Source organism: Lutra lutra, chromosome 1 (assembly GCF_902655055.1).
Source record: "Lutra lutra chromosome 1, mLutLut1.2, whole genome shotgun sequence".
Lineage (NCBI taxonomy): Eukaryota > Metazoa > Chordata > Mammalia > Carnivora > Mustelidae > Lutra > Lutra lutra.
The window spans coordinates 151,868,392-151,894,868 of NC_062278.1; the positions used below are offsets into that span (position 1 = coordinate 151,868,392).

Below are 26,477 nucleotides of genomic sequence, written 5' to 3' on the forward strand. Positions count from 1 at the left end.
TAATACCCTTTATAGTTTATACTGCTTTTAGTTACAAGGAATCTTTTTCTCAGTTAGCCTAAAATTCTTTTTTTGAGGTTTATATTGAAAACCCTTTCTTCTTTCTTTGACCTCATGCAGTGATATAGTCACTCCTTTCCTACTAAGGTGTTTAGTTACCTTATATTTGACGTTGATGTTCTGTTTATTCAGGGCCTACTTGATGCAAGGGACTCTTGATGTTGGCATTGGTGAGCAGTACCAAGGCCTTGCCTTCGTTGGCCTTCTAGGCTGGTGGAGGAACAGATAATACACAAGTAAACACATGAAGAAGGAAGTACTTTTAGATCTACTCTGCTAACGTAGCCTCTAGCTGTATGTGGTTATTAAAATTTAAATTTCAAAGTAATTCCACAAAACATTCTTAACTTGTACCAGCTCTATTTTAAGTGTTTAATAGTCACATGTGACTAGTGGATATCCTTTTGAATAGTGTAGATATAGAACCTATCTGTCATTGCTTGAAGGTTATTGGCCAGTGCAGTTTTGCATAATGTCATGAATATGGGGACACTTCTGAGGTACAGTGTAACAGGACACTAGGGACATCCAAAGTGGTGACATTTAAGAAGAAAGCTGTTTATGAGAAGAAGTCTTTTTTGAGGGCATCATATATAGGATATAGTTGTATGTAAGTATTTGGTATAAACTGAGTAAGGTTTTTATTAAGTATTTCATAATTTAAAACTAAGAATGTTAAGATAGTGTGTTATCTCTTGTTCTGATAGGGCTTGTATCTGCTGAGATTGGAGAAATTAATCCATATGTTATAATACATTTTTCTTTCAGTTGGGTAAGTCTTGTAGACCGTATTTACTTTCGTACATAGAAAAAAACAGGTTAGTGTTTGGAAATACGTTTGGGTTTGCCCTAGAACCAAGATAAGCTTTTGCCTTGCATCCTCCAGTTCAGTAGTCAGTTTTTGATAGTGTTTTATCATTATAAAAAATTTTTTTTTGAAGTTAATCCATCTATCCCTTGAAATTGCATGCATGTGGAAATTGAAGCATAATTCACTTGGCTGTGGTCACAAAATGGGTCAGTGGCAGAGCAGTGACTAGGTGCTTTTTCTTGTAACTTTTGGTCTAGTGTCCTACTAAATCTTTTTCAAAATGATCACTTTTATTTATTTTTTATTTTTTAAGGATTTTATTTATTTATTTGACAAACAGAGGTCACAAGTAGGCAGAGAGGCAGGCAGAGTGAGAGGAGGAAGCAGGATTCTTGCTAAGCAAAGAGCCCCATGTGGGGCTCGATCCCACGACCCTGGGATCGTGACCTGAGCTGAAGGCAGAGGATTTAACCCACTGAGCCACACAGGTGCCCCAAAATGATCACTTTTAAAGAATAATCTTGTTAAGACCATCTTTTCAACACATGGTGTTGGGGAAAACTGGACAGTCACATGCAAAACAATGAAACTGGACTACTTTCTTACACCAAATACAAAAATAACCTCAAAATGGAATAAGGGCTTACATGTGGGACCTGAAACCCTCAAAATCCTATAAATGAGCATAGGCAGTGATGACTCTGACATCAGCCATAGCAACATTTTTCTAGATGTCTCCTGAGGCAAGGGAAATAAGAGGAAAAATAAACTCTTGGGATTACATCAAAATAAAAGGTTCTGCACAGCGAAGGAAACAAAACTAAAAGGCAACTTATGGAATGGGAGAAGATATTTGCAAATGATCTATTGATAAAACTTATATAACTCAAGACGTAGAAAACAAATAATCCAATTAAAAAATGGGCAGAAGACCTAGACATTTCTCCAAAGAGGACCTTGACATGACAGCAGACACATGAAGAGATGTTCAGCATCACTGATGATCAGGGAAATGCAAATCAAAACTAGTGACCTATCCCCTCACACCTCATTAGTCAGAATGGCTAAAATCAACAAGGGACAAGTGCCAGTGAGGATGTGGAGAAAAAGGAACCCTCTTACACTGTTGGTGGGAACGCAAACTGGCGTAGCCACTGTGGAAAATAGTGTGGAGGTTCCTCAAAAAATTAAAAAATAGAACTACCATATGATCCAGTAATTACTACTGAGTATTTACCAAGAATACAAACACACTAATTCAAAGGGATACACGCACCCCTATGTATTTTGCAGCATTATTTGCAGTAGTCAAACTGTAGAAGCAGCCCAAGTGTATACCGATAGGTGAATGGATAAAGAAGATATAATGCAATATCACTCAGCCATAAAGAATGGAATCTTGCCATTTGAGACAATATAGATGGAGCTGGAGAGTATGATGTAAGCAAAATAAGTCAGCCAGAGAAAGACAAAAACCATATGATTTCACTCATATATGGAATTAAAGGGGAAAAAAAAAAAAAAAGACAAACCAGAAACCAGACTGTTAACTATAGAGAACAAACTGATGGTTACCAGAGAGGAGGTGGGTGGGGGGAATGGGTGAAACCGGTGACCGGGGTAAAGGAGCGGACTGGCCCAATCAATGTATTGTACACCTGAAACTTCTATAACACTGCTTGAAGTACACTGGAATTAAAATTTAAATAACATTGTAACATTTCTTATTTAGAGGCAGGATGTTTGTCCTACAAATGCCTAGGACTTCTTTAATTTGGAAATGTTACGAGATTTGAATGGTTAATTCAAGAAGTATTGAAATCTGTAAGAATGATGTCTGTATGTTAGAGTTCTGATAACATGAATACTTTCCTGTGGTCCTTCTTGGAGTCTGATTTGTTTCCCTCCGTGGGTCCTGTGTAGTTAAGAACCGGAAAAGTTAAGAGACTCTCTGGCTGGTATACACACTGATTAGCCCAGAGAGCATGCAAGCATCAATATGAATACAGTGCTTAAAAAAAAATACAGTTCTCATCAACTCACATGTCCAACTATTTTCTCTAATTAAAAAAATCTTCTGACTGAACTTTTGCAAAACATCTGAAAATGGTATGTAATAATTTCTTGACCTTATTTTCTGTTGAATAATGATACAGAAACACCTCACTAAAACTAGTAGTTTTTGGAACAATATTTGTAAGATCAAGGATTGTAAAAAAATTTCTATAAAAGTGGATATATAAATATTTAACTGTTCTGTTATTTTTTATCACTTATGAATAAAACCCTTGGTCTGCTAATAAGTGGGACCTAACCTTTAGCCAAATACTGCTGTACCCAGAAGTAAAAGGATTCATTACATTTTTTCTCCTCTCTGGTTAAGGCCCTTCATAAAGTTTATCTGGCATTCTACCACAAAAGCCCAACTTGGTCAACTTGAGTCGCTATTAGACTCAATCCCCTGCAGAGGGCATTGCTGCTCTTGTCCCTTCGTGTACACGAGGGCCATATATGTGGGGGAGTGAATGCTCATCCTAGCACGCCTCATTTTGATCTTACATTAATGCTTAGAATCGTGTAATGTAACTAAGTAGGGCTAGTTACTTGGGTCTCTAACTCTCTTCTTCAGAGTTTATTTTTCTCCATTAACAGACGGGCCAAGGTTGCTCGGGTGATTGGTTTACTGGCCTCGCACACAACTGAGCTCCAGGAAAATACACCGGTTACTGAGGTAATTCTCTTTTATTACTGGAATGTTACAAATGACAAAAAAAGGTTGTTCCTGACTTTGTAATTTAGAACACGCAGCTTTCATTGACCTTCACTTAAGTTTTCTTTGTGGAATTGTGGCAATTATAAAATAACCTCAGTAGACCCTTAGGCATAAATACAGCTGCACATTTACAACCTATTCGTTATTAAAGGTGATAACGGTGCAGTTAAAAGGCTTGTGGACTCTACTCATCATTATTTCAGGAATTTTTGGATAATCCTTATTTCATTCCTAGTTTTCTTGTAGTCTACTCAACATTTTATTATACTTAATTTATTTCCTAGTTGAAGCATAGCTCATAATTCCAATTAAAATCCTTTCAACCCTGAATTTCATGTTTTTATCCTCACCAGTTGTCAGTTATTTCGGACAACAATCCATGTATTTAATGACCATGCGTGCTTGAAAGAAATTTTGAAATATTTTGAAAATACTGCTACTGGGAAGCATTTAGTAAATCTAAGTCCCATCAAGTGAATGCTACCATTGTACTGCCTTTCTGAGCATCCTTTACCCCTTGGACTAGGGGAATGTCAGGAGTTGAAATAGGCGGGGCACCTGGGTGGCTCAGTGGGTTAAACCTCTGCCTTTGGCTCAGGTCATGATCTCAGGGTCCTGGGATCGAGCCCCGCATCGGGCTCTCTGCTCAGTGGGGAGCCTGCTTCCTCCTTTCTCTCTCTCTCTCTCTGCCTGCCTCTCCACCTACTTGAGATTGAAATAAATAATATCTTTAAAAAAAAAAAGAGTTGAAATAGGCAAAAAGAACCAAGGTTTGTAAGGTCAAGGGCAAGAACTTCTGAAGGAAGGAGAATGTGGGAAGAAGGAAGCGGGAAGAAGAGAGGGGGTTTTTGTAGAACCAGGACCTGATGGTGTGGTAGTTGGGGCTTGAAGAGGACTTGTTTAGCCAAGTATTGTCCAATAGAACTTTCTGTAGTGATGGAAAATGTTCTGTAACTTTGCTTTCCCAGCCAGTTGCTGGGATGGCATCCCAGTTATCCCTGGTCTGAGTGGCCATGCACAGACAGTTAATTTAAGGTCCCTGCATTTCCTTTGCTCTTAATTCCATCCCTACTTCCTGCAAACTGCAAACTGTGAGATCCCTATGTCACTAAGACTAACCTTTTTCTTCTTTTTATGGGACCAAAAAGAATGAATTGTGACCTTAGCAACCCCTGATGGTACCCAACTTGGCTATCAGAGATGTACAAACTTGACTTTTCTAAGACCAAGCGGATAGGGCAGTATCACTAAGCAGAGAGGCTTTTAGCTCAAAAGTTGGGGGGCTTCTTCTGACGACTCAGAGGAAGGGTTTCCAGTGAAGCAGAGTGGTACTCTAGGAGATGAAAGAGAAGTTAAAATTCTATGACAAGTCCTGACATTCTAGAGGGCATTCCTAGATAATCAGAACAGGCAGTCAGTACTCAGGAGCAGCGTGCCATGAAGAGTGGGACCCTGAAGATGTAAAATAGGACTGTTGAGTTAAAATGTTCAATTGGTGCCAAAATAAGTGGGGTGAATACTTGAGGAAGCTGAGTTAGTGGATTTGAAGATGAGCTGCATGAATTCTTTTAGGATTCAGAAGGAAAAGAGAAGAGTTAAAAATTATTAACTACAAAAGAATGGAAGAGAGTTCCAGAAGATCTGTTCTGCTGTCCAGTATGGCAGACAGTAGCCCAAAATGATGTTTGAGTTTTTGAAAAGCAGGTAGTCTGAATTGAAATGAGCTTCAAATAGAGCTCACATACCAGATTTTGAAGACTCTGTATGTGGGTGTGGGGGGGAAGCATCTCACCTGTAAATTTTTTATAGATTACATTTTCAAATGATAATATTTTGGATCTATTTGGATAAATACATTATTACAATTAATTTCATTTCTTTTTATTTTTTGATGTGGCTCCTGGAAATATTAAAATTACCTTTGTGGTTTGAATTGTATTTCTGTTGGACTGTACTTGTCTGAGATAAACATAATGGGATTTCAAGGCTAGATCAAAGCAAACATCCATGAAAGAAATAATAGAAGAAAATTTCACTCTGAGCTGAAGAAAGACTCAATCTTTAGATGAAAGGTTTCACCAAATGTCAGGCAAGATATTGAAAAAATGTACACATTTAGACCTATACTGGTGAAATTTGTAATTACCAAGAGAAAGAAAACCAAAACTCAGGTTATAAACAAAAGCGAATTAGACTTGCATATAACTGACTTATAACACTACAAGCTGAAGATATCGAAAACAATAGAAATAGAACAAAACTTCAGGGATTGTGTGACCTTAAATTTCTCCATGCAGCTACCCTGTTGCCTGCTTGAGGACAAAAGGAAGACTTTTTCAGAAATTCAGAGACTCAGTCTTAATTTCACCAACATTTCTTTTTTTTTTTAATTTAATTTTTTAATTTTTTTATGTGACAGAGATCACAAGTAGGCAGAGAGGCAGGCAGAGAGAGAGAGGGGAAAGCAGGCTCACGGCTGAGCAGAGAGCCCGATGTGGGGCTCGATCCCAGGACCCTGAGATCATGACCTGAGCCGAAGGCAGTGGCTTAACCCACTGAGCCACCCAGGCGCCCCTTCACCAACATTTCTAAAAAAACTTGAACTTGAGCAAGCTACTTGACTAGCTCCCTATAATCAAATTTTCAGGTAAAGAAGCAAATATAAACAATGAATCATTAATACTTAAATCCAAATGATAGCTGTTATTGTGACATGTAACCTAGAAAGAATGAATTCTTCAGAAAGAATAAATATGCTCTGAAAATATTAATGGTAGCACGGAAGTAAATTCTACATTGTTTTAGAAGATCTGGAAGGAAGAGAAGGGAATAGGAAAGGGCTAGACAAATTGTTGTTCTTTTACTAATTGAACATTTCTTGAGTATTTCTTATGGGCATGGCGATGTGTTCTATGCAGGAAGATCATTACTCGAGGCAGGTTCTTTTAGAAGAAATTCATACTGTTTTATTGTATTGATACTCTTTTGTTCCTCGTTTGACAAATATTTGTCAGTGGCTGTGTATATACAAGGTACTCCCTAGGTACTAAGGTGTAGTGTTGAGCAAGAGAGCTAAAAATCCCTGTTCTGATGGAGTCCATGTTCTAGTGTGAGGAAAGAGTGAGAATGAGCAGATATGTAGCATTGGGCGGTGATAGATAAAAGATAAAAAGATAAAAGTAGACTAGTGGTGTTTGGGAAGGATAAGGTGGTGGTGGCACCATTTTAGATGGGTTGGTCATCTAAACCCAAGATGGAGAGGAACATCCAAGCAGAGACCTGAAGGGGTTGGGGTGGTGGGGGGACATTTCCCTCAGCTGGGGGAAGGGTGAACAGCAGGTGCACAGGATTGGCGATGGAGAAGTGGTTGGCATGTTTCGAGGAACAACGCAGAGGTGATATAGCTGGAACTGAGCGAGAGGGAGACTCAGGAGAAGGACATAGAAGATGAAGTTACTGAGCTAGCCAGGGACTTGGTCATCCCAAGCCTTGTTGTAAGCCTTGGTCAGAACTGGGACTTTATTCCAAATGAGATGGGAAGATATTAGAGGAATTTGAGCAGGAGAGAGAGCCTTGATAGGACTTATGTTCGAAGAGGATCACTGTGTTACAAGGACAGGGGTAAGGTAGAATCAGAACACTAAGAGCCAGTGGTATGTGGTAGTTCAGATGAGGGGTGGTGGTGACTTGGACTAGGTTCGTAGTGGTAGATGTGGTAAAAAATGACTTTATTCTGGATATATGCTTTCTTACTGGATAGATCTCAAAGTGTTGACAGATTGGCTGATTGCTGTGATATTTGAAGGCAGACTTTAATAACCAGGTCTAGCCAATATAAATTCTAAAATTCACTATAAAGAGTATTGAGGCATCAGAGAAATGCAAATCAAAACCAAAATGACATACCAAGGGAGTTGCCAGGTTGGCAAAGATGAAAAAGCCTAAATGTTAGTGAAAGTACTGAACAGAAGGAAGGCTTGTATGCTGCTGGTGGGAATGTGACTGGGCACAGGCTCTCTGGAAAATGGAGGACATCTTTACTCCATAAGCCAGCACCCCTTGTCTTGTAACCAAGTGACATGCTCAAGAATGTATATTACCAGCATAATTTGTAACTATAAGCCCTAAGCGTGAAATAACCCCTATTATCAACAGTAGAATGGACAAAGTGTGGCACTTTCACACGGTGGGATACTAAATAGCATTGTGAATAATGAACCCCAGCTTTGAGCAGCAAGCCTGAACGAATCTCCTTATCATGGACAGTGTCCTAGACATCAGTAGGACATTCTCTGGGGAAAGATTGATGTATAGATTCAGAAATATCCAGGGGCTGTGAAGGTTCTTGTTTAGAAGATAGTTGCTTCTTGATGCTGGATGCCATCAAGGAGAGGTGGATGTAGGTAGATGTCATGGAATGTGTGGAGGTAAGGGGTGCCTTGTGGCAGAATCTGGGAAGACAGGCTGGAGGCCAAGACTGGAATTGAGAGTTGTCTGCACCCCTGTGGTGTCCTTGTGCTTGGGGCTTCCTGTGGCGGTGACTGCAGACTGTATGTTGTGCTGTTGTAGGAATTCCTGTGGGTCTGAGCAGAAGGCCCCTGCAGAAGTCACCCCGAGTGATGTGCTCGGCTCACCCCTGGCTCCATGCTGGTCGTCTGTCCCCCTGGTGATTGCTGTTGTCACTGAGAGTATTTGGTGGGGGGCAGTTCTGGAAGCATCTTTTTGTCTCTGTGCACCCAGGTTGTTCCTTAGCCTGTGCTTCCCTCCCTTCAGCGACTGGGTACCTCGTGTTCTCAAGATACTGGCCCACTCCTGTTGCTGTTCCTTATTAAACATTGCATCCTCTATGCTGCTTGAGTTGACCAGGGAGGGATGGGTGTTAATTCCTGAGGTTCTGGTGTCCTTCATTCGTGTACTGTTCTTTTCTGGGTGTTTGCTGATGTTTTATCTAATTTGAAATGAAACTTGGGAGAAATTATACTTTAAAAATGCAGTAATGTGTCATGAGTTATTTGGGAAACTTCTGAATTATGCATATTGTGAACTAAGTTCCTTTGGATAATGAGAAGTTCCCAGAGTAACCTGAAATTGTGCCAGGTGCTCCTGATGATGCCATCTTCTATTCTGTTATTTCTCACACTTTTTCATTCTTAATTCCTGCTATGGGCGGTTGTGACAATTAAAGCAGCCACTAGAGGGCACTCAAACACTGGAAACAGAGTTTGATAAGTGCATTGTATCTTTAATTTGAAGAAGCTGGCTTAACAGGTATACAGCACAGTGTTGCATCTTTTTCCTGGTTTTTGGAGTTTTTACTGCATGGCCCATGATTTTATTCCATTACCGATTATTGCCATTTGAGATTAATGAACACCATGGCAGCCTATCCAGAAAAATAGTCCTTTCAGGGGGTTTCAGAACCACATGGAGTGCATTGGTGAATCTTAGCTTCAGAACTCTGGAGACCAGGTTTCTGTAACACTCATAATTGTGGGTGTTCATAGATATTTTTCAGTAAATTGTGAATAAAATCTCAAGTGTGAGCTATGTCCTGATTTAGGCAGTAGGTTTACTGCTGGTGGACCCTTTTCCCATTGTGACTGAAGATTTTATAGACACTTTAAAGGCATAGAACCTCATTTTATAATTTATCTTTGTATCCCACAGTGCCTGGCCAGCAGATCAACGAGTATTTTAGGCCCTGAGTCAATGTTGAAGGGTTTAATAAATGATTAAAAGAATGGTAGGGAATTATGGCAGTATACTTTGTTACAGAGAGAAGAGATGGTGGAAAGTTATTTTGCTGTCCTGGTGGTATAATTTAAGTCTCTTTCATCTAATTCTATCACCAGTGGCCACAGAAAAGAGCTAGTTATATTCTCCTAGATGTATTTAGAAGCATTTATTCCATTCTCTATTTTTTCTACAGAAAGAGCCAGCTTCTTAAACCTATCTTCCTAGATAATACACTTACCTGCTCCCCATAATGATAATGATTCTTATGTGTAATAATTTTTAAGAAATATTCTTGATGTTCTGCTGCATAGATTGTCTTATGCAACGGTTATATTTTAGGATGTTGAATATAGAATCTAAAAATTAGAACTGGAAGGAAAATTAACAGACATTCTAGTTTGAGCCCTTCATTAAACATTTTTGTTGTGGGAGATCTGTACATAAAAGTAAGACAAGAATAAGGGGATACCACTCACTTCCCATAATCACCAGCACTTTGCCAATGTTGTCATCTTACCTCTGTACCCCTACCCCCCATCGTTATGGTAGTATGTTTTTAAAAATCCCAGAAGTCATAAATATTTCAGTATATTTAACAGAAAAGAATTTTTAAAAAACACCATTATCACACCCAACAAAATCATTAGTGTTTTCTGAATATCTTCCAATATCCTGTCAGTACTCGGATTTTTTTTCTTTTTTCTTTTTTTTTTTTTTTTTGAAGTAGTAACTAGTAAAAGTTTATCCTGCACATACCAAAGAGACAGTTTATAAATGGGGAGCACTCAAAACATGGAATGAGGCTCAGTGGTATGCTGTTGTAAAGCAGTTTATGTACTGTGAAGGCAGGAAGTATTTTTTCTTTACAGTGATTGGTTATAATATTGGAATTCTCTTAAAGGGAGTTGGTTAAGTGTTACCTCCTATCGTTTCTGGGGAACTGTTTACATTTCACTTACGATATCCAGAGGAAAAGCAAGAAGTGAACTAGGCCAAGTTATCCTTGCTTATTTTGCAAAATAAGTTAAATTAAGCTTTGCTTGTATGACTGTTTTTGTCCACTCAGGGAATTTTCTGGTTTCTGTTTGATTTTTAATAATTCCCTCTATCAAGTCATGCTCTCAACAGGCCAAAGAGTTCCATATTTGCTCTTTTCCATTACGAGTTGTCAGGCTGGAAGGCCACGTAGCCACTGTCTTTATCACTCATGTGGTGGCTGTTAATTTCACCCAGTTGCCTGATTTCTAAGGATGTCATTTGGTGTGCACGTGGCTACTGAGAGGTGAAACCCCCACGAGTGTAAAACACAGTAGGTAGGTTCATCTGATGACTATAAGAACAGTAACCAAGGACTGAAAAATCTCCCAGAGCAGGGATTCTGAGGAGCCAAGATTTAATTGGTTAAATGGGCCTATGGAAAAGGTATCGCTTATTTGGTGGAAAAAATTTTTCTCTGGTCTTGAGGATCCTTTATATTTTAGGTAGCAATTCCTGATTTGTTGACCTAGAAACACTTAATAAATGACAGGACATGTACCCCCTTGTTGATGCTCCCATTTTGGAGGACCGCTGGAGAGAAACCACTTACTTCAGTTCATATGGCTGGAGGAGCATTGGGGGTCTCGTTAAAACTTTTTTCATTAATTATGGAAAAATCAGTGAGTTTTTTCTAATTCATTAACTCCCAGTTGAAGAAAAAGCATTCTTTTTCAAGATTTTGAGAGAGAGAATGAGAGAGAGTGAGCACAAGAGGGGGAAGGTCAGAGGGAGAAGCAGACCCCTTGCTGAGCAGGGAGCCTGATGCAGGACTCAATTTGGGACTCCAGGATCGTGACCTGAGCTGAAGGCAGTAGCTCAACCAACTAAGCCACCCAGGTGCCTAAGAAAAGGCATTCTGACAAATATAAAGAAACCAGAGCTTTTTTGAATAATAGGATTTGGATGTTCATAGGAAGCTCACTTATGTGGTGTTGCTTTATGCACGAATGATCCTATGTTTCAATCTGGCTAGCATTCGGGGAGTCCTAGTTAGTCATTTTGGGTGCAGGATATCCTAACCTACAGCGTCCAGACCATTTGGGTGGGGAACCTTTGTATATGTTATTACCACAGAGAATGAATAACCAGTATTACTAAAAGAGGTCGAGTAGATAGATCCAAGGACCCCCTATTCAGGGGCAATGTGGACATCATGGTTCTTCTTTGTCATGTAAGCATCAGTCCATGCCCATCTTAAATGGCTGTGGTTTAAATGTGGGTCAGAACAAAAACATGCCTTTGAATTTGGCTTAGCAGTCTGTGTATTGTATTGTTAATAAATCATTGGTTTCCTTTCAATGGTCCCCTGAATAGTCATCTATCCAGTAAGTGAAACTTATTTATCTTATATAATGGGATTATGGAGACATTCCATTTACCTACAGAGTTTTCATTGAACTAGAACAGCTTCTGTAATTTCCTTGACAATGTGATTAAAGGTATCATTGTCATTATCTAATTTAAAATCTGTCCTGATATAGAGAAGTACAGTCTTCTCCATCTGAGTCAAACTTAGAGGGTTTGATTACAAAGTAAGTCTGGAACATGCTCCAAATCTGGTCTCATTAAGTTTCTTTATGCACAGGGTCAGTTTATCCAGCAACGAGGTTTCTGGTGGTTGTGGACCATTTTCTTGATGGTCCCATTTTGTAACTTTTCATTGAGCCAGAGTTGAAATGGGGTCTTGCATTGCATTTAGATAATGTAGGCTCTAAGTCTTTTAATTTCAGACATTTCCCTATGGTGTTTTAGTGCCATCTTTTAAAGATGAATCGTCATTTGTTTTAGCCAAAGCTGGAATGTCGGAAATTTTATCCCACCCTTTTGATGTCATTTCACATGGTCCTTAATCACCTTCATTTCCTGTGAACTGTAGTTTTTGATGCATAGCCTTGATTAGACGCAAGTTCAGTTTTTTGGCGAGGGGATAGGAATTCTTCATAGTTGGTGCTGTGTATTTCCTGTTGCCTCACGGGGAGAGGCGGGGGAATGTCTGGTTGCCTCACTGTTACTGATGTTAGGATCGCTCACTGGCTCCAGGTATTGTCAGCCTTGTAGCGGAGTTGCCCATCACTCTTTTACTTCATAGTTCATAGCATCCATGGAAGATCATTGCTTAGAAGGCTTAGTCCATCAGGGTTGCAAAAATGATAATTTTCTTATTTTTAAAAATCCTTATACATCTTTTTTTTCTTTAAAGATTTTATTTATTTGAGAGAGAAAGTGAGCATGAACAGGGAGAGCTGCAGGAGAGGGAGAAGCAGATTCCCCACTGAGCAGAGAGCCTGATGTGGGGCTCAATCCCAGGATGCTGGGATCATGACCTGAGCCAAAGGTAGATGCTTTTAACCAACTGAGCCATCCAGGTGGCCCTAATAATTTTCTTATTCTGCAATTCCTTTCTCACTTACAGTTGGGAGGTTTTTTTTTTTTAACAGAACTTTCCTATATCAACTAAATTGTTATTCTAAAGCATAGTTTGTTTATCAAAGGCAGGATAAGTGACTGTTTCCTTTATAGACCATTTTTCAAAACAATAAGTTGGTACCTTTGTAATCTTGGTATGTCCAGTGATTTTCTTTGTATTATTAAGAACTTATGGATTTATATGTATGTGTCTATATATTTCAGTCTTTTGCAATATTAGTCTTTTTTGATGCTTAAATTGTATTAAGTCCATTGGGAGCCCTTTGGAGTTTGCTTCTTGCTTTTGAACATGACCCTACTACTGTCTCTGATAACTTGCTTGCATTCTGTCAACAAGATTTTACAGCTTATTTTGGGAATAATCAGCTCTAGTTTTGAAATCAATTCTTCAAGAAACTTTGATTTCAGTTTGAAATGACTTTGAGAAGAACATAGGCTGGGTGAGGGTGCTCACTGCTACCAGGATTGTCATTTCTTCCAGAACTTTTCAAGGGTTAGAATTAGAAAATTTTATTTCTTAAAATGAAAACTAAGTTCATTAATACTGACACTTCCAATTCAAATTTAAATTCAGTTTTTTTTTACCTTGCTGATTTAAAATTTTTATTTTTCTTTTAAGCTGAAAACCTTGGCCACTAATAACATTAACATAATTATGTCTTTCCTTTAACCTATAGTTCTATAGTTTAGAATAATAGTTTTAATATAATACCAATATTGGGGAGCCTGGGTGGCTCAGTGGGTTAAAGCCTCTGCCTTCGGCTCAGGTCCTGATCCCAGGGTACTGGGATTGAGCCCTGCATCCGGCTCTGCTCAGTGGAGAGCCTGCTTCCTCCTCTCTCTCTTTGCCTGCCTCTCTGCCTACTTGTGATCTCTGTCAAATAAATAAATAAAATCTTTAAAAAATAAATAAAATAATACCAATATTACTGCTGACAATAAAACTGCAAAGTGTGGTATAAGATATTTTTGTGCCATTTTGTTTTGGTTCTTGAGATATAATTTGCTTGATGATATGTACAGCCCAAATACTGAGTTTTGGATTGAGTAATTCTTTACATTTCTGTGACTGATAATGATATATAATTATGTATTTAATTTTTGTTACATATTTAGGGATTAGGGATGTAGGGATTACTTTGTGCTTGCTTCTTGATTTATAAGTAATAATGCTTTTTATTTAATTGAAGAGGTACAAATACACAGAAATGTGTGCAAAACATATATATCCTGCTCAATGACTTGTCACAAAGTAAAAACCCAAAGTCCAACTGGGTCAAGAAATAGAACATTACCAGGGCAACAGAATACCCCTTATATCTTCCTGTGATTACTCATCTCTCCCTTTGCTCTACAGGTGACTACTACTGTAATATATAATAATATGATCATTGTATTTAAGGCATACCATATGACCTGTATTCTTTGGCTTATTTTGTTCTATGTTATGTTTGGAGAACCCTTGTTGTTTTAGGTACCTGTAGTTCATTTGCATTAAATGGATATATCACACCACTGGTGATGGACATTGGGTATTTTTTCATATTTGACTGTAATAAGTAATTCTTGGACATACATTTTGATCTACTTATGTCAACTTTCTTTTGGGTCAACCTAGGATTTAGAATTCCTAGTCAAAGTGTTTGGATATGTTCAACTTTAGAGGATAATCTAAATGATTTTCTAAAGTTATAGAAAACGAAAATCCTTATACCAATGAAAGAGAATTTTCAGTATTCTGTATTCTCATAAATACTTGGTTTTGGTATAAAATCTTGTTCAAGTTCTACCAAGTTCTCCTTTATTTTGCACATGAATGAGTGTTGAATTTGGTTATAGGACATCTATAAAGGTGATGGCAAAGTTTTCTCTGTATCTCTATTAACAGGTATTGTTGGCATTCCTAAAATTAAATCATCCTTGTGTTTTTAGAAGAAACTCCACTTGGCTTGTGATATATACATTTTCATAATCTGTAGACTTTTTTTGTGCTAATGTTTCTTGTAGATTTGTGCCCCATTTTTCTCCCAGAACATCAGTTTCTTAAAGAATGCAAGTCACTTGTCTTTTTTTTTTGTATTTTATTTATTTGTTTTAGAGAGAGAGAGAACGTGCCTAGGCAGGGGGAGAGGGAGAAGCAGGCTCTTCACTGAACAGGGAGCCCAGACATGGGACTTGATCTGAGGATCTTGGGATCACAACCTGAGTCAAAGGCAGTTCTTTAACTGACTGAGCCTCCCAGATGCCCCCCCCCAAGCCACTTGCCTTGTAGAATGTTCTACATTTTGGATTTGTCCATTTTTTTTTTTTTCCCCTCTTGGTTTTCTAGTCCCTAAAGTTCCTATAAACTGTAAGTTAGGTCAAGAGGCTTGATTAGATTCAGATTAAACTTTGTTTTTGGCTAAGAACTTATAGGTGATGTTGGTGTTTCATATTTCATCATAGTGGGAAGTATATAGCGTCAAGTTTCCCGTTAGTTTTACTTTGATCACTTGTTAAAAGAGGTGATGCCAGATATCTTCATTGTTGAGGTATGTTTTTTCTTGGCAGTGTCACTTTAACTGTCACGTTAAATATACAATAAGGACATTTGTATGGATTATCAATTTTGTTTTAACCTTTTTCTAAATTGAAATGGGCAGTTTTGGTTTATGACCTCTTGATGTACTAGCTGTCATTGATTGCTGTTATTTTTTTCTCTTTTCATTCTCACCAGATTCACTAAATTCATTATGCTATGCAACATTGTTATTGCCATTGTTTTGAAATTAATTTTCAAGCTTTATTTTGCTTTTTATGTCCTTTTTTAAGTAGGATAAACATTTTGTGATTTAGTTGCACAAGAGTAAGAGCTCCTAAGAGTTCTTGACTGAAGAGAATGGACACTGTTATTCAGGCTCCTACTGAATTGGGTTTAGAATTAAATTTTATGTTAAGCACTAGATATATGGTGATTGGAAGCATTATTTAACTTACAGATTTCTCTGAACATTGCCTGCTTTGGGAACTCTAGGCATAGGATGTGTTGAACTGTATTTAGAGACAGAGCTCATGTATATCGTGGAGGACCTGGTACAGAGTGTTCAGCTACATAATTGCACCAATTCTGCCCACCCCAGGGTAGGGGGGTGGGGCGGGCGTGAGTACTGCAGTGCCTCATTGCTAGGCTGCCCACGCGGTATTTTTTTTTTTTTAAAGATTTATTTATTTGAGAGAGAGACAGAAGGGGAGAGGTGTGGGAGAGAGAGAGGGGGGGGAGAGACAAAGGGAGGGAGAGAGACAAAGGGAGGGAGAGACGAGACGAGCGGGGAGAGAGGGAGGGAGAGACGAGACGAGCGGGGAGAGAGGGAGGGAGGGAGGGAGAGACGAGACGGGGAGGGAGGCGGGGGGGACGGGGGGAGAGAGAGAGGGGGGAGGGGGAGGGGGACGGGGAGAGAGGGGGGAGGGGGAGGGGGACGGGGAGAGAGAGGGGGGAGGGGGAGGGGGACACACACACACACACTCTGGGGGAGAGAGAGGGGAGGGGGACGGGGAGAGAGGGGGGAGGGGGACGGGGAGAGAGGGGGGAGGGGGAGGGGGACGGGGAGAGAGGGGGGAGGGGGAGGGGGACGGGGGGAGAGAGGGGGGAGGGGGAGGGACACACACACACACACACACACACACACACTCTCTCTCTCTCTCTCTCTCTCTCTCTGAGAGAGAGAATGAATAAGAAACTTCCCGCTGAGCAGGGAGCCAGATGCGGGGCTGGATCCCAGGACCCTGAGACTATGACCCGAGCGGAAGGCAGAGCCCCAACCCACTGAGCCACCCAGGCGCCCCTCCATGTTACATTTATTCTGATTTTTTCTTCATCATAAAAATAATATGGCCTTCTAAGTATGGCAACATAGCTACTTAGATAATCTGAAAATACTTCAGTAGCAAAACAAAGCAAAACAAAACAAAACCAGAAATGCGGATAAAATGAAGAGACTTTAAAATACTTAGCTGAATGTCGACGGAAATAAGGGAAATTGTCAGAAGTCAGAAATAGGGAGAACTAAAATCTGAAATGGTAAGACATTAAGGCTGTTCAGGGCAAATGGGCTGGTGGTTATTGCTATTAGAGTTTTGAGATTTGATACAATTTAAGAATAGAAGATGAAGCTTGAGGTTTCCCTGAAGCAGTTAGTTGGAAAGAAGACCATTGAAAGGCGGCTACTTCTAGTAAAAGGGGCATTTGGAACTGGAGACATTAAAAAAAAAAAGAAAAGAGCAACTCACCTGTCTACATAGGGAGATAACAAGGAAGTTTATCAATTTTTTTTTTAATCTTTAACTCTGAAAAGGGAAAAAGTATCTTCCATATAAACTTGTCACTGCATGAGAGAGAGAGGGGCAAAGGAAGAGGGAGAAAATCTTTTTTTTCTTTTTTTTTTGGTGGCAGTAGTCTTTTTTTTTTGGTTAGGATTTAAGAAATGAGTTACTAGAATGAGTTACAGGTGCACGTGGAGTACACCTCAGACAGCAATGCCCCTCCCTCCTCCTCTGTTCTCAACCCACAGAACCCCTTCCTTCTACAGAATCAAATATCATTCTTTCAGAGGGATCCTTGCATGTGTGTTTGTTTGTTTTTAACTTCAAGTTACAGCATTTTAATCACACAGTTCAGCACTTTGTTTTCAGTTGGTGAGCAAGAGCATCTGAAGCGAGCTCCACACTCAGTGCAGAGCCTGATGTGGGGCTCGATCACAGGACCCTGAGATCTGAGTTGAATAAGAGTTGGATGCTTAACTGACTGAGCCACTCAGGTGCCCTTGTATCCAGTTTAAGTTTCATCATGTTTGTGGTATAAATTTATACTTCTTTCAAACTGAAAAATTAAAAATCAGACATGAGGTAAAGTTCTGGTTCTGGTAATGGTCAAGAAGCTATAGTGGGCTAACCATTTTGCCCATAACAATAACAAATCTGGACAGAATATAAGAACAAAAGTATATAAAATCTAAAGAAGACACACTATTTTTTTTAAATTAACATATGTTTTTGTTTCAGACATACAGCTTTGTGATTCATCAGTCTTCTATAACACCCAGTGCTCATTACAACACCTATGCTCCCCAATGTTTATCACCCATTTACCCTATCCTCCCACCTCTCTCCCCTCCAGCACCCTCAGTTTGTTTCCTAAGATTAAGAATCTCTTATGGTTTGTCTCCCTCTGGTTTTATCTTGTTTCATTTTTTCCACTTCCCCTACAGTCCTCTGTGTTATTTCTCAAATTCCACACATCAGTGAGATAATATGATAATTGTGTTTCTCTGATTGACTCCTATTGCTTGGCATAATACCCTAGTTCCATCCATGTCATTGCCAATGGCAAGATTTTATTTCTTGATAGCTGTGTAATACTCCATTTTGTGTGTGTGTGTGTGTGTGTGTATACATACACACACACCCCACATCTTTATCCATTCATCTGTTGTTGGACATCTGGGCCCTTTTCATAGTTTGGCTACTGTGGACATTGCTCCTATAAACACTGGGGTGCAGGTGCCCCTTCAGATCACTACATTTGTATCTTTGGGGTAAATACCCAGGAGTGCAATTGCTGGGTCATAGGGTAGCTCTATTTTCCATTTTTTAGGAACCTTCGTATTGTTTTCCTGAGTGGCTCTACCAGCTTGCATTCCTACCAACAGTGTAGGAGGGTTCCCCTTTCTCTGCATCCTTGCCAACATGTCATTTCCTGATTTGTTAATTTTAGCCATTCTGATTGGTGTGAAGTGGTAACTCACTGTGGTTTTGATTTGTATTTCCCTGATGCCGAGTGATGGTGGAGCACTTTTTCATGTGTCTGTTGGCCTTTTGGATGTCTTCTTTGCAGAAATGTCTGTTCATGCCCTCTGCCCATTTCTTGATTGGATTATTTGTTCTTTGGGTGTTGAGTTTGATAAGTTCTTTATAGATTTTGGATACTAGCCCTTTATCTGATATGTCATTTGCACATATCTTCTCCCATTTTGTTAGTTGCCTTTTGGTTTTGTTGACTGTTTCCTTTGCTGTGCAAAGGCTTTTTATCTTGATGAAGTCACAATAGTTCATTTTTGCCTTTGTTTTGACTTTGGAGATTTCTCTAGCAAGAAGTTGCTCTGCAGCTTGAGGTGGAAGAGGTTGCTGCCTGTGTTTCTCCTCTAGGATTTTGATGGATTCCTGTCTCACATTGAGGCCTTTCATCCATTTTAAGTTTATTTTTGTGTATGGTGTAAGGAAATGGTCCAGTTTCATTCTTCTGCACATGACTGAGGACACACTATTCACAGGAGGGAGGCAGACTTTGAGAGATGTACTTTTAATTGGGTTATCCCCTGCAGGAACTATGAATTCATTCAAGGGAACAGAGTTCAGGTAGAATACAACACTCTTGCTGGGCCAAGGAACTGTGGTTGGAATTTGGCACCGTTAGACAAGAGTGTAAGAAAAGGAGTGGGGGGAAATCTTTCAAGAACAAAGCCATGAAATATGCACACCAGTTCCTCTGTAGTCCTTAACTAACTTGGAAGCTCTGTGTGTGCTGAGTGATACTGCATGGAAACAGGCAGAGAGTGGCAGCTGGGAGGTTGAAGAGTTCAGCAGAAATTTCAGCAGTTGCCCAGTGCTGGGGAGATCAAAGGTTTGGGGGTCAAGTCCCACTAACTTAAGAGGGGCTTGATAAACACCATGGACTTTTCATTGAAATTCTAGGAGGGCTACACTTTAGATCTAAGAACTGTGCCCTAGGACTAAAGGAAAACCAAGTCTTCATAGGGTAGAGGTGATTGGCTAGTATTTTAACTGATTGACAACAAAACTCCGTGTTCTTTATAGGAAAGTAAGATTATCCACAGTGTTCAGAGGAGAATCTCTTTGTTACCCTCAGAGATTTCTTAGATTTAATGCCAAGAGCTTGATCCATAAACAAAAGAAATCAGTAAATTGGACTTCATCAAAATGAGACTTTTGCTCTGGCAAAGCCCCTGTTAAGATCATGAAAAGGCAAACTACACATGGGAGAAAATATTTGCAAACTACATATCTGACAAAGGACTCATATTTATAATAGTAAAGAACTCTCAAAACTCAACAGTGAACAAATGACCTCCCCCCCCCCCAAAAAAGAAAATAGGCAAAAGACATGAGGGACATTATACCAAAGAGGATATATGGTAAATAAGTACATGAAAATATATTTAGCAATATTTTTCATTAGAGAAAAGCAAACTAAGATTGCATCTACATGTATTAAAACAATTAACATAATCGTGACAATACCAAGTGTGGGCAAAGATGCTGAGAATTGGATCTTTTTATATTACTGGTGGAAATGTAAAATGGTACGTCAACTCTAGAAGACATTTTGGCAGTTTTGTAAAAAATGAAATCTACATTTACCATATGAATTAGCTGTTTTTCTCTTGGGCTCTCTTTCAAAGAAATGAAATCCTACATTCATAAAAAAATATATATTTGACTATTCATACCAGTTTCATCATAGCCCAAACCTGAAAATACTAAAATATCCTTTAATTTTGAGTCCTTATATACAGACCTTGGTATGTCTTTACCATGGAATAGTACTTCACAGTAAAGAGGAACTATTTATAATTGGGTGGATATCAAGGGTGTTATGCTTTGTGAAAGGTCAGGTTATATATTATTCTTGAAATGACAAAATTATAGAGCTGGAAAACAGACAGTGGTTGCTAGGGGTTAGGGATACTGAGAGAAAAGTGAGAGTTTTACTGTAAAGGCATAGCAAGATTTTGATGATGGATTAATTCTGTATTATGACTGCAATGGTGGTTACATGAATCTATGAATTTGATATAATGAAGTAGAATTCTATGTACATATTGTACCAATGCCAAATTTCCGGTTTTTGATGATGTACTATAACTGTGTAGGATATCAGACACACTGTGGGAAACTGGAGGAAGAGAATATGGGATCTCTCTGTACTACTTTCTGTGGCTCCCTGTGAGTTTATTATTAAGAAAAAGTATTTTATATTTCCAACATATTTACCTCTCTAGTTTTTCGTGTTTTTGTTTGTTTGTTTGTTTGTTGTTTGTTTTTTGTTTTTTGTTTTTTTAAGAGGTGGTGGTAAGGGCAGAGGGAGAGAATCTTTTTTTTTTTTTCTTGATGTATTTTATTTTATTTTTTTCATTTTTTAAAATTAATATATAATGTATTAGCCCCAGAGGTACAGGTCTGTGAATTGCCAGGTTTACACACTTCACAACACTCACCATAGTGCATACCTTCCCCAATGTCCATAAACCAACCACCTTCTCCCTGCCCCCTGGCCCCCCAGCAACCCTCAGTTTGTTTTGTGAGATTAAGAGTCTCTTATGGTTTGTCTCCCTCCCGATCCCATCTCATTTCATTTTTTCCTTCCCTACCCCCCAAACCTCCCACCTTGCCTCTCAGCTTCCTCATATCAAGGAAATCATATGATAATTGTCTTTCTCTGATTGACTTACTTTACTCAGCATAATACCCTCTAGTTCCATCCACGTCATTGCAAATGGCAAGATTTCATTTCTTTTGATGGCTGCATAGAATTCCACTGTGTGTGTGTATATATATATATATATATATATATATATATATATATACCACATCTTCTTTATCCATTTATCTATTGATGGACATCTAGGTTCTTTCCATAGTTTGGCTGTTGTGGACTTTGCTGCTGTAAACATTTGGGTGCACTTGCCCCTTCGGATCACTACATTTGTATCTTTAGGGTAAATACCCAATAGGGTGATTGCTGGTTGTACGGTAGCTCTATTTTCAACTTTTTGAGGAACCTCCATGCTGTTTTCCAGAGTGGTTGCAGCAGCTTGCATTCCTACCAACAGTGTAGGAGGGTTCCCCTTTCTCCGCATCCTCGCCAGCATCTGTCGTTTCCTGATTTGTTAATTTTAGCTATTCTAACTGGCGTGAGGTGGTATCTCACTGTGGTTTTGATTTGTATTTCCCTGAGTGATGCGGAGAACTTTTTCATGTGTCTGTTGGCCATTTGGATGTCGTCTTTGGAGAAATGTTTGTTCATGTCTTCTGCCCATTTCTTGATTGGATTATTTGTTCTTTGGGTGTTGAGTTTGAGAAGTTCTTTCTAGATTTTGGATACTAGCCCTTTATCTGATATTTCGTTTGCAAATAACTGGGGAGAGAGAATCTTAAGCAGGCTCCATACTCAACTGTGGAGCCTGACAAAGGCCTTGGTCTCATCACCTGAAATCATGACCTGAACCAAAATCAAGAGTCATACTCTTTTTTTTTTTTTAAATTTTTTAAGATTTTTTTTTTTAAATTTATTTGACAGACAGATTATAAGTAGGCAGAGAGGCAGGCAGAGAGAGACAGGAGGAGGAGGCAGACTCCCTGCTGAGCAGAGAGCCCAATGCGGGACTCGATCCCAGGACCCTGAGAAATGACCTGAGCCGAAGGCAGAGGCTTTAACCACTGAGCCACCCAGGCGCCCCAAGAGTCATACTCTTAACTGAGTGAGTCATCCAGGTGCCCCACTCTAGCGTGTCTTTTATTTTTATTTATATTTTATTTTAGGTTTGTATCTAAACCTATTTCCTCTTAGCCTGAAAGATTTACTTTAACATTTTTTGTTAAATTGTCTGTTTGGAGATGAATTTGCCCATTTTCCCTTTATTTCTTCATTATTTTTGAATCTTTTCATAGATACAGAATTCTGATAGAGTTCTTTTTTCTTTCAAGCTTTAGAAATATTGTTCTAGCATCTTATGGCATTGGTGTTTTCTGATAAGAAGTCAGCATTTGTTCCTGTGATTGTTCCTGCAGAATGAACTATATAGCATTTCTCTAAGGGCTTTCAAGATATTCTCTTTGGTTTTGATTTTCAGCAGTTTGAGTATAATGGGCCTAGTGCCTCTTTGTATATCTTGGTCCAGGTTCAACAAGATTCTTGGCAGTGTGAGATGATTCTATCATGATATTTAAAAAATTTCAACAATTACCATGTTCTGTCTTTTATGTGTCTTACATACATATTGTTTGTGTTGTACTGTATATGAAATAGTATAATGTTGATTTAAGGTGAATTGTGATAATTTACAGGTATTCTTATAATCTGCAGAATATCTAGTAAAAATTAAACAGCTATCGCCAAATAGCCAATAGAAGAGGTTAAATAGAATACTAAATGCTCAATTCAAAAGAAGTCAGGAAAGAAGGAAGAAAGATCCAGTGAGAAAAAGAGAAAGCAAATAGCAAGCTGATAGACTTAAACTTCACCACATTAGTAATTACATTCAATGTTAGTGGCTTAAATAGTCTATTCAAAAGGGAAGAGATTATCATACTGGATCAAGGAGGGAAACCTAGCTATGTACAGTTTATACACGAACTACTTTAAATAAAAGACAAGCTAAAAAATGGGAAAAAATATACCAAGGATATACTAGTAATAAGAAACTTTGTGTGGATATATTAATAACAAAGTAGACATTAAGGGAGTATTGCCAAAGATGAAGATGAGTATTTTATAATGAGAGTTTCAGTTCAGGGTACCCGGGTGGCTCTGACTCTTGGTTTTGGCTCAGGCTGTGATTTCAGGATCATGGAATTGAGCCCTGGGTTGGACTCTGTGCTCAGCATGAAGTCTGAAATTCTTTCCCTCTCCCTCTGCTCCTGCTCCTTCCCCTGCTCTTGTAAATCTTAAAAAAAAAAAAAAAAAAAGTTTCAACTCATTAGGAAGTATTAACAATCCTGAATTTGTATGTATCAACTAATAGCAGTTTAAAATAGATGAAGAAACTTTTACTAGAACTACAAGTAAAAGTAGACAAATTCATTATATATGTTTTAAAAAAGATAAAGTCAGGACATGAAAGACTTGAATGATACAATTGAAACTGAACTAGTTGACATTCACAGAACACTAACTCTAGCAACTGTAAAACACATAAATTTTCAGTGCACACTGATTATCCACTAAGACATTTTCAGCCACAAAACAGATCTTAAGAAAGGATTAAAATAAATGGAATTAATGACATTAATTAAAATTTAGAATAAATTTTGACTACAATAGAATTAAATTAGAAATAGATAACAAGAGGAAGTCTGGGAAATCCCCTGCGAGTTTGGAAATTGAAATGCTTTTAAATAACTCATGAGCCAATGAAGAATGCTCAAGAGGATTTAAATATTTTAAACTAAATGAAAATGAACACCTAATACATCAATATTTTTGTGATGTGTTAAAGTGGGACTAAGAGGGAAATTCAAGATCCATTAAAAGGTACTAACTATAGGCCTAAATACTTGACAATTTGAATGAAATGGACAAGTTGCCCAAATGACACAACTTTTTGGAATTGCCCAAAGAAGAACCATTTGGCGAGCCCCATGTCTATTAATCATTATTTACCCCGCCCCCCCCCAAAAATAGCTCTGGGCTAGATGACTTCTGGTGAATTCAATCCCCCTATGTATGGGAGTATATCATATGTAGTAGTATATACATTTATATATATTTACTTACATTTTTTTTCATTCAGCATCAAATTAACTTAGCTTTATGAGAAAGTGCAAGACAGGCAACATAGCATGAATTATAATAGCATGGTCGAGGTCTCATGATGTAGGTATAACTAGTGATGATCCAAGTCACTTTGCACTTGGGAAGCATGTGGCTGAAAGAGATGAGGCTGGATGGACATAGAACAATTTGTTTTGGGGAAAGGATAATCTTCAAAGTTAGGGTTGTTTTCTTAGTACTGAACTTTGCTATCTGTCTTCCTATTATCCATCCATTACCAACTCTCACTCTTTAGTGATCTGTCTGTACAGCTAAATATCTGTATCTGAGAGTGCTTTATGTATTCTGGATATAAGTTCTTTATTAGATGTGTAGTTTGCAGTATTTTTTTCTAGTCTATGGTTTGTCATTTTATTCTCTTTATAGTGTTATCTAAAAGTTAATTTTGATTAAGTCTAATTGATCAGTTTTTCTATTTTATGGATCATGCTTTTGATATCCTATCTAAAAAATCTTTGTCTATTCCAAGGTCACAAAACATTTTTCTTATGTTTCTTTGTAAAATTTTGTAGTTTTGGATTTTATATTTGGACCTTAATTTATTTTGAATTAATTTCATATAGGATATTAGGTATGGATCCAGGCTTTTTGGGCCAAGTAATGGAGTAGGCACTGGAAACACAATAATGAACAAAAAAAGATGTCCCTGTCTTCATGGAACTTTAGAATGGACAAAGAATAGACAGAGAAAGAGGAAGTCATAAGGGAACCTGAAAAGGAACAGTGGTGAAGTAGAAAGAAACTCAGGAGAGTTGCGTTAGTAGAAGGGAAGAGATGACTATGTGCCAAAGAGAAAATGCTCATCTTTTTTATTGCTTCTCAAATTTAGGTTAATTTGAAAATGGACATTTCTATTGGAATTGTCAAGATGAGGGTTATTAGTAACTCATAAGAATAGTTTATGTGCAGTGGAAGCCAAATGGGAATGATTGTGTAGAAAACCAGAGGTGAGTAAGTGGTAAATATGTATCTAGATAATGAAGTTTGGGTACGAGTGTGGAGATTCACTCCAGAGGGACGCATTGAAGATAGAGGCTAGTGAGGTCTAGCTGAAGGTATAAAATCCTTCAGATTAGAAGGAAGGAATGACTGAGAAGGATGATTGGCCTTAGGTCAGAGAAGGGATGCTTTATCTCCTAAAATAGGGAGAGGATTAGTAAAGGTAGATGGAGCAGGGAGGGGGTAAGATTTGGTGGTGGGGGGATGCAAGATCTTGCATCTGGCTTCTGACAATGCAGTAAATACATCAGGTCAGCATCAGAAAGAGGGGAATGAGTGCCCATGGGATTTGAAGTAGAAGAGAAGCTCAGAAGCTGTCCTCTCCCTGAAAGAAAATAGGGTTCCCTAGAAACCAAGCTTGTAATAAAGAATTTAAGGTGAAAGAAACCAATCTGCCTCATTGTATGACGTTCTCTAGAAAAGAGAACATCAATGGAGTGGTTGAGTCCATTGGAGGGAGAGAGTGGCTACTTCCAAACCTTTCACATGAGGTCCTGTGGTTTTGAGTCTTACACCCCAGGACCCAGTCCGGGTAGGAAAGCAAGTAAACAAGGAGATGGTGCACTCATTGACATGGATGGTATTGGTGAGTTTAAAAAGTATTGTGGAAGGGCTTTTGAAAGGATCTTAAAAAGATGAGAGTGGAGATTGAAGAGTGTTTGAATTTGAGAAGTATTGGAGGTGCTGTCAGGGTCCAGGAGGTGACTGGGGGTGAGTGGCTGAGTTGGGTGGAGGAGTAGGCTAATGAACGGAGCAATGAGCCCAAGGACACTGTGTGGTTAGGATGCTGGGTGTGTGTTCCAAATGGATGTCCACTTTGCTGAAGGTGCAGGCAGTGCAGAAGGTGCAGGAGTGCAGGTGGGAAAGAAGGTGAGGAGCAAGGAGCCAATGTCCTCAGTGGGAAAGAGGAGCCGAGCAGGGGGTCAGTAGTCAAGGGCACTCAGGAGGCTGGTGTAATAATATGAGACTCTATCGTGGGTCCTTTGGCATGTCAGAAGGAGGAGAAGGACACCAGCCTCATCTCACCT

At 38.8% G+C, this 26,477-nt stretch overlaps 1 protein-coding gene across 2 annotated transcripts in view; it reads left to right on the top strand.

Annotated features, from left to right (window-relative positions):
* ULK4 (unc-51 like kinase 4) overlaps positions 1-26,477 on the top strand; it is a 677,717-nt gene that overhangs the window by 50,582 nt on the left and 600,658 nt on the right. For both annotated transcript variants that reach the window (XM_047739616.1, XM_047739608.1), the window contains exon 17: positions 3,524-3,602. In XM_047739616.1, coding sequence (XP_047595572.1) covers positions 3,524-3,602 — 79 coding nt within the window. The remainder of the gene's footprint in view (positions 1-3,523; positions 3,603-26,477) is intronic.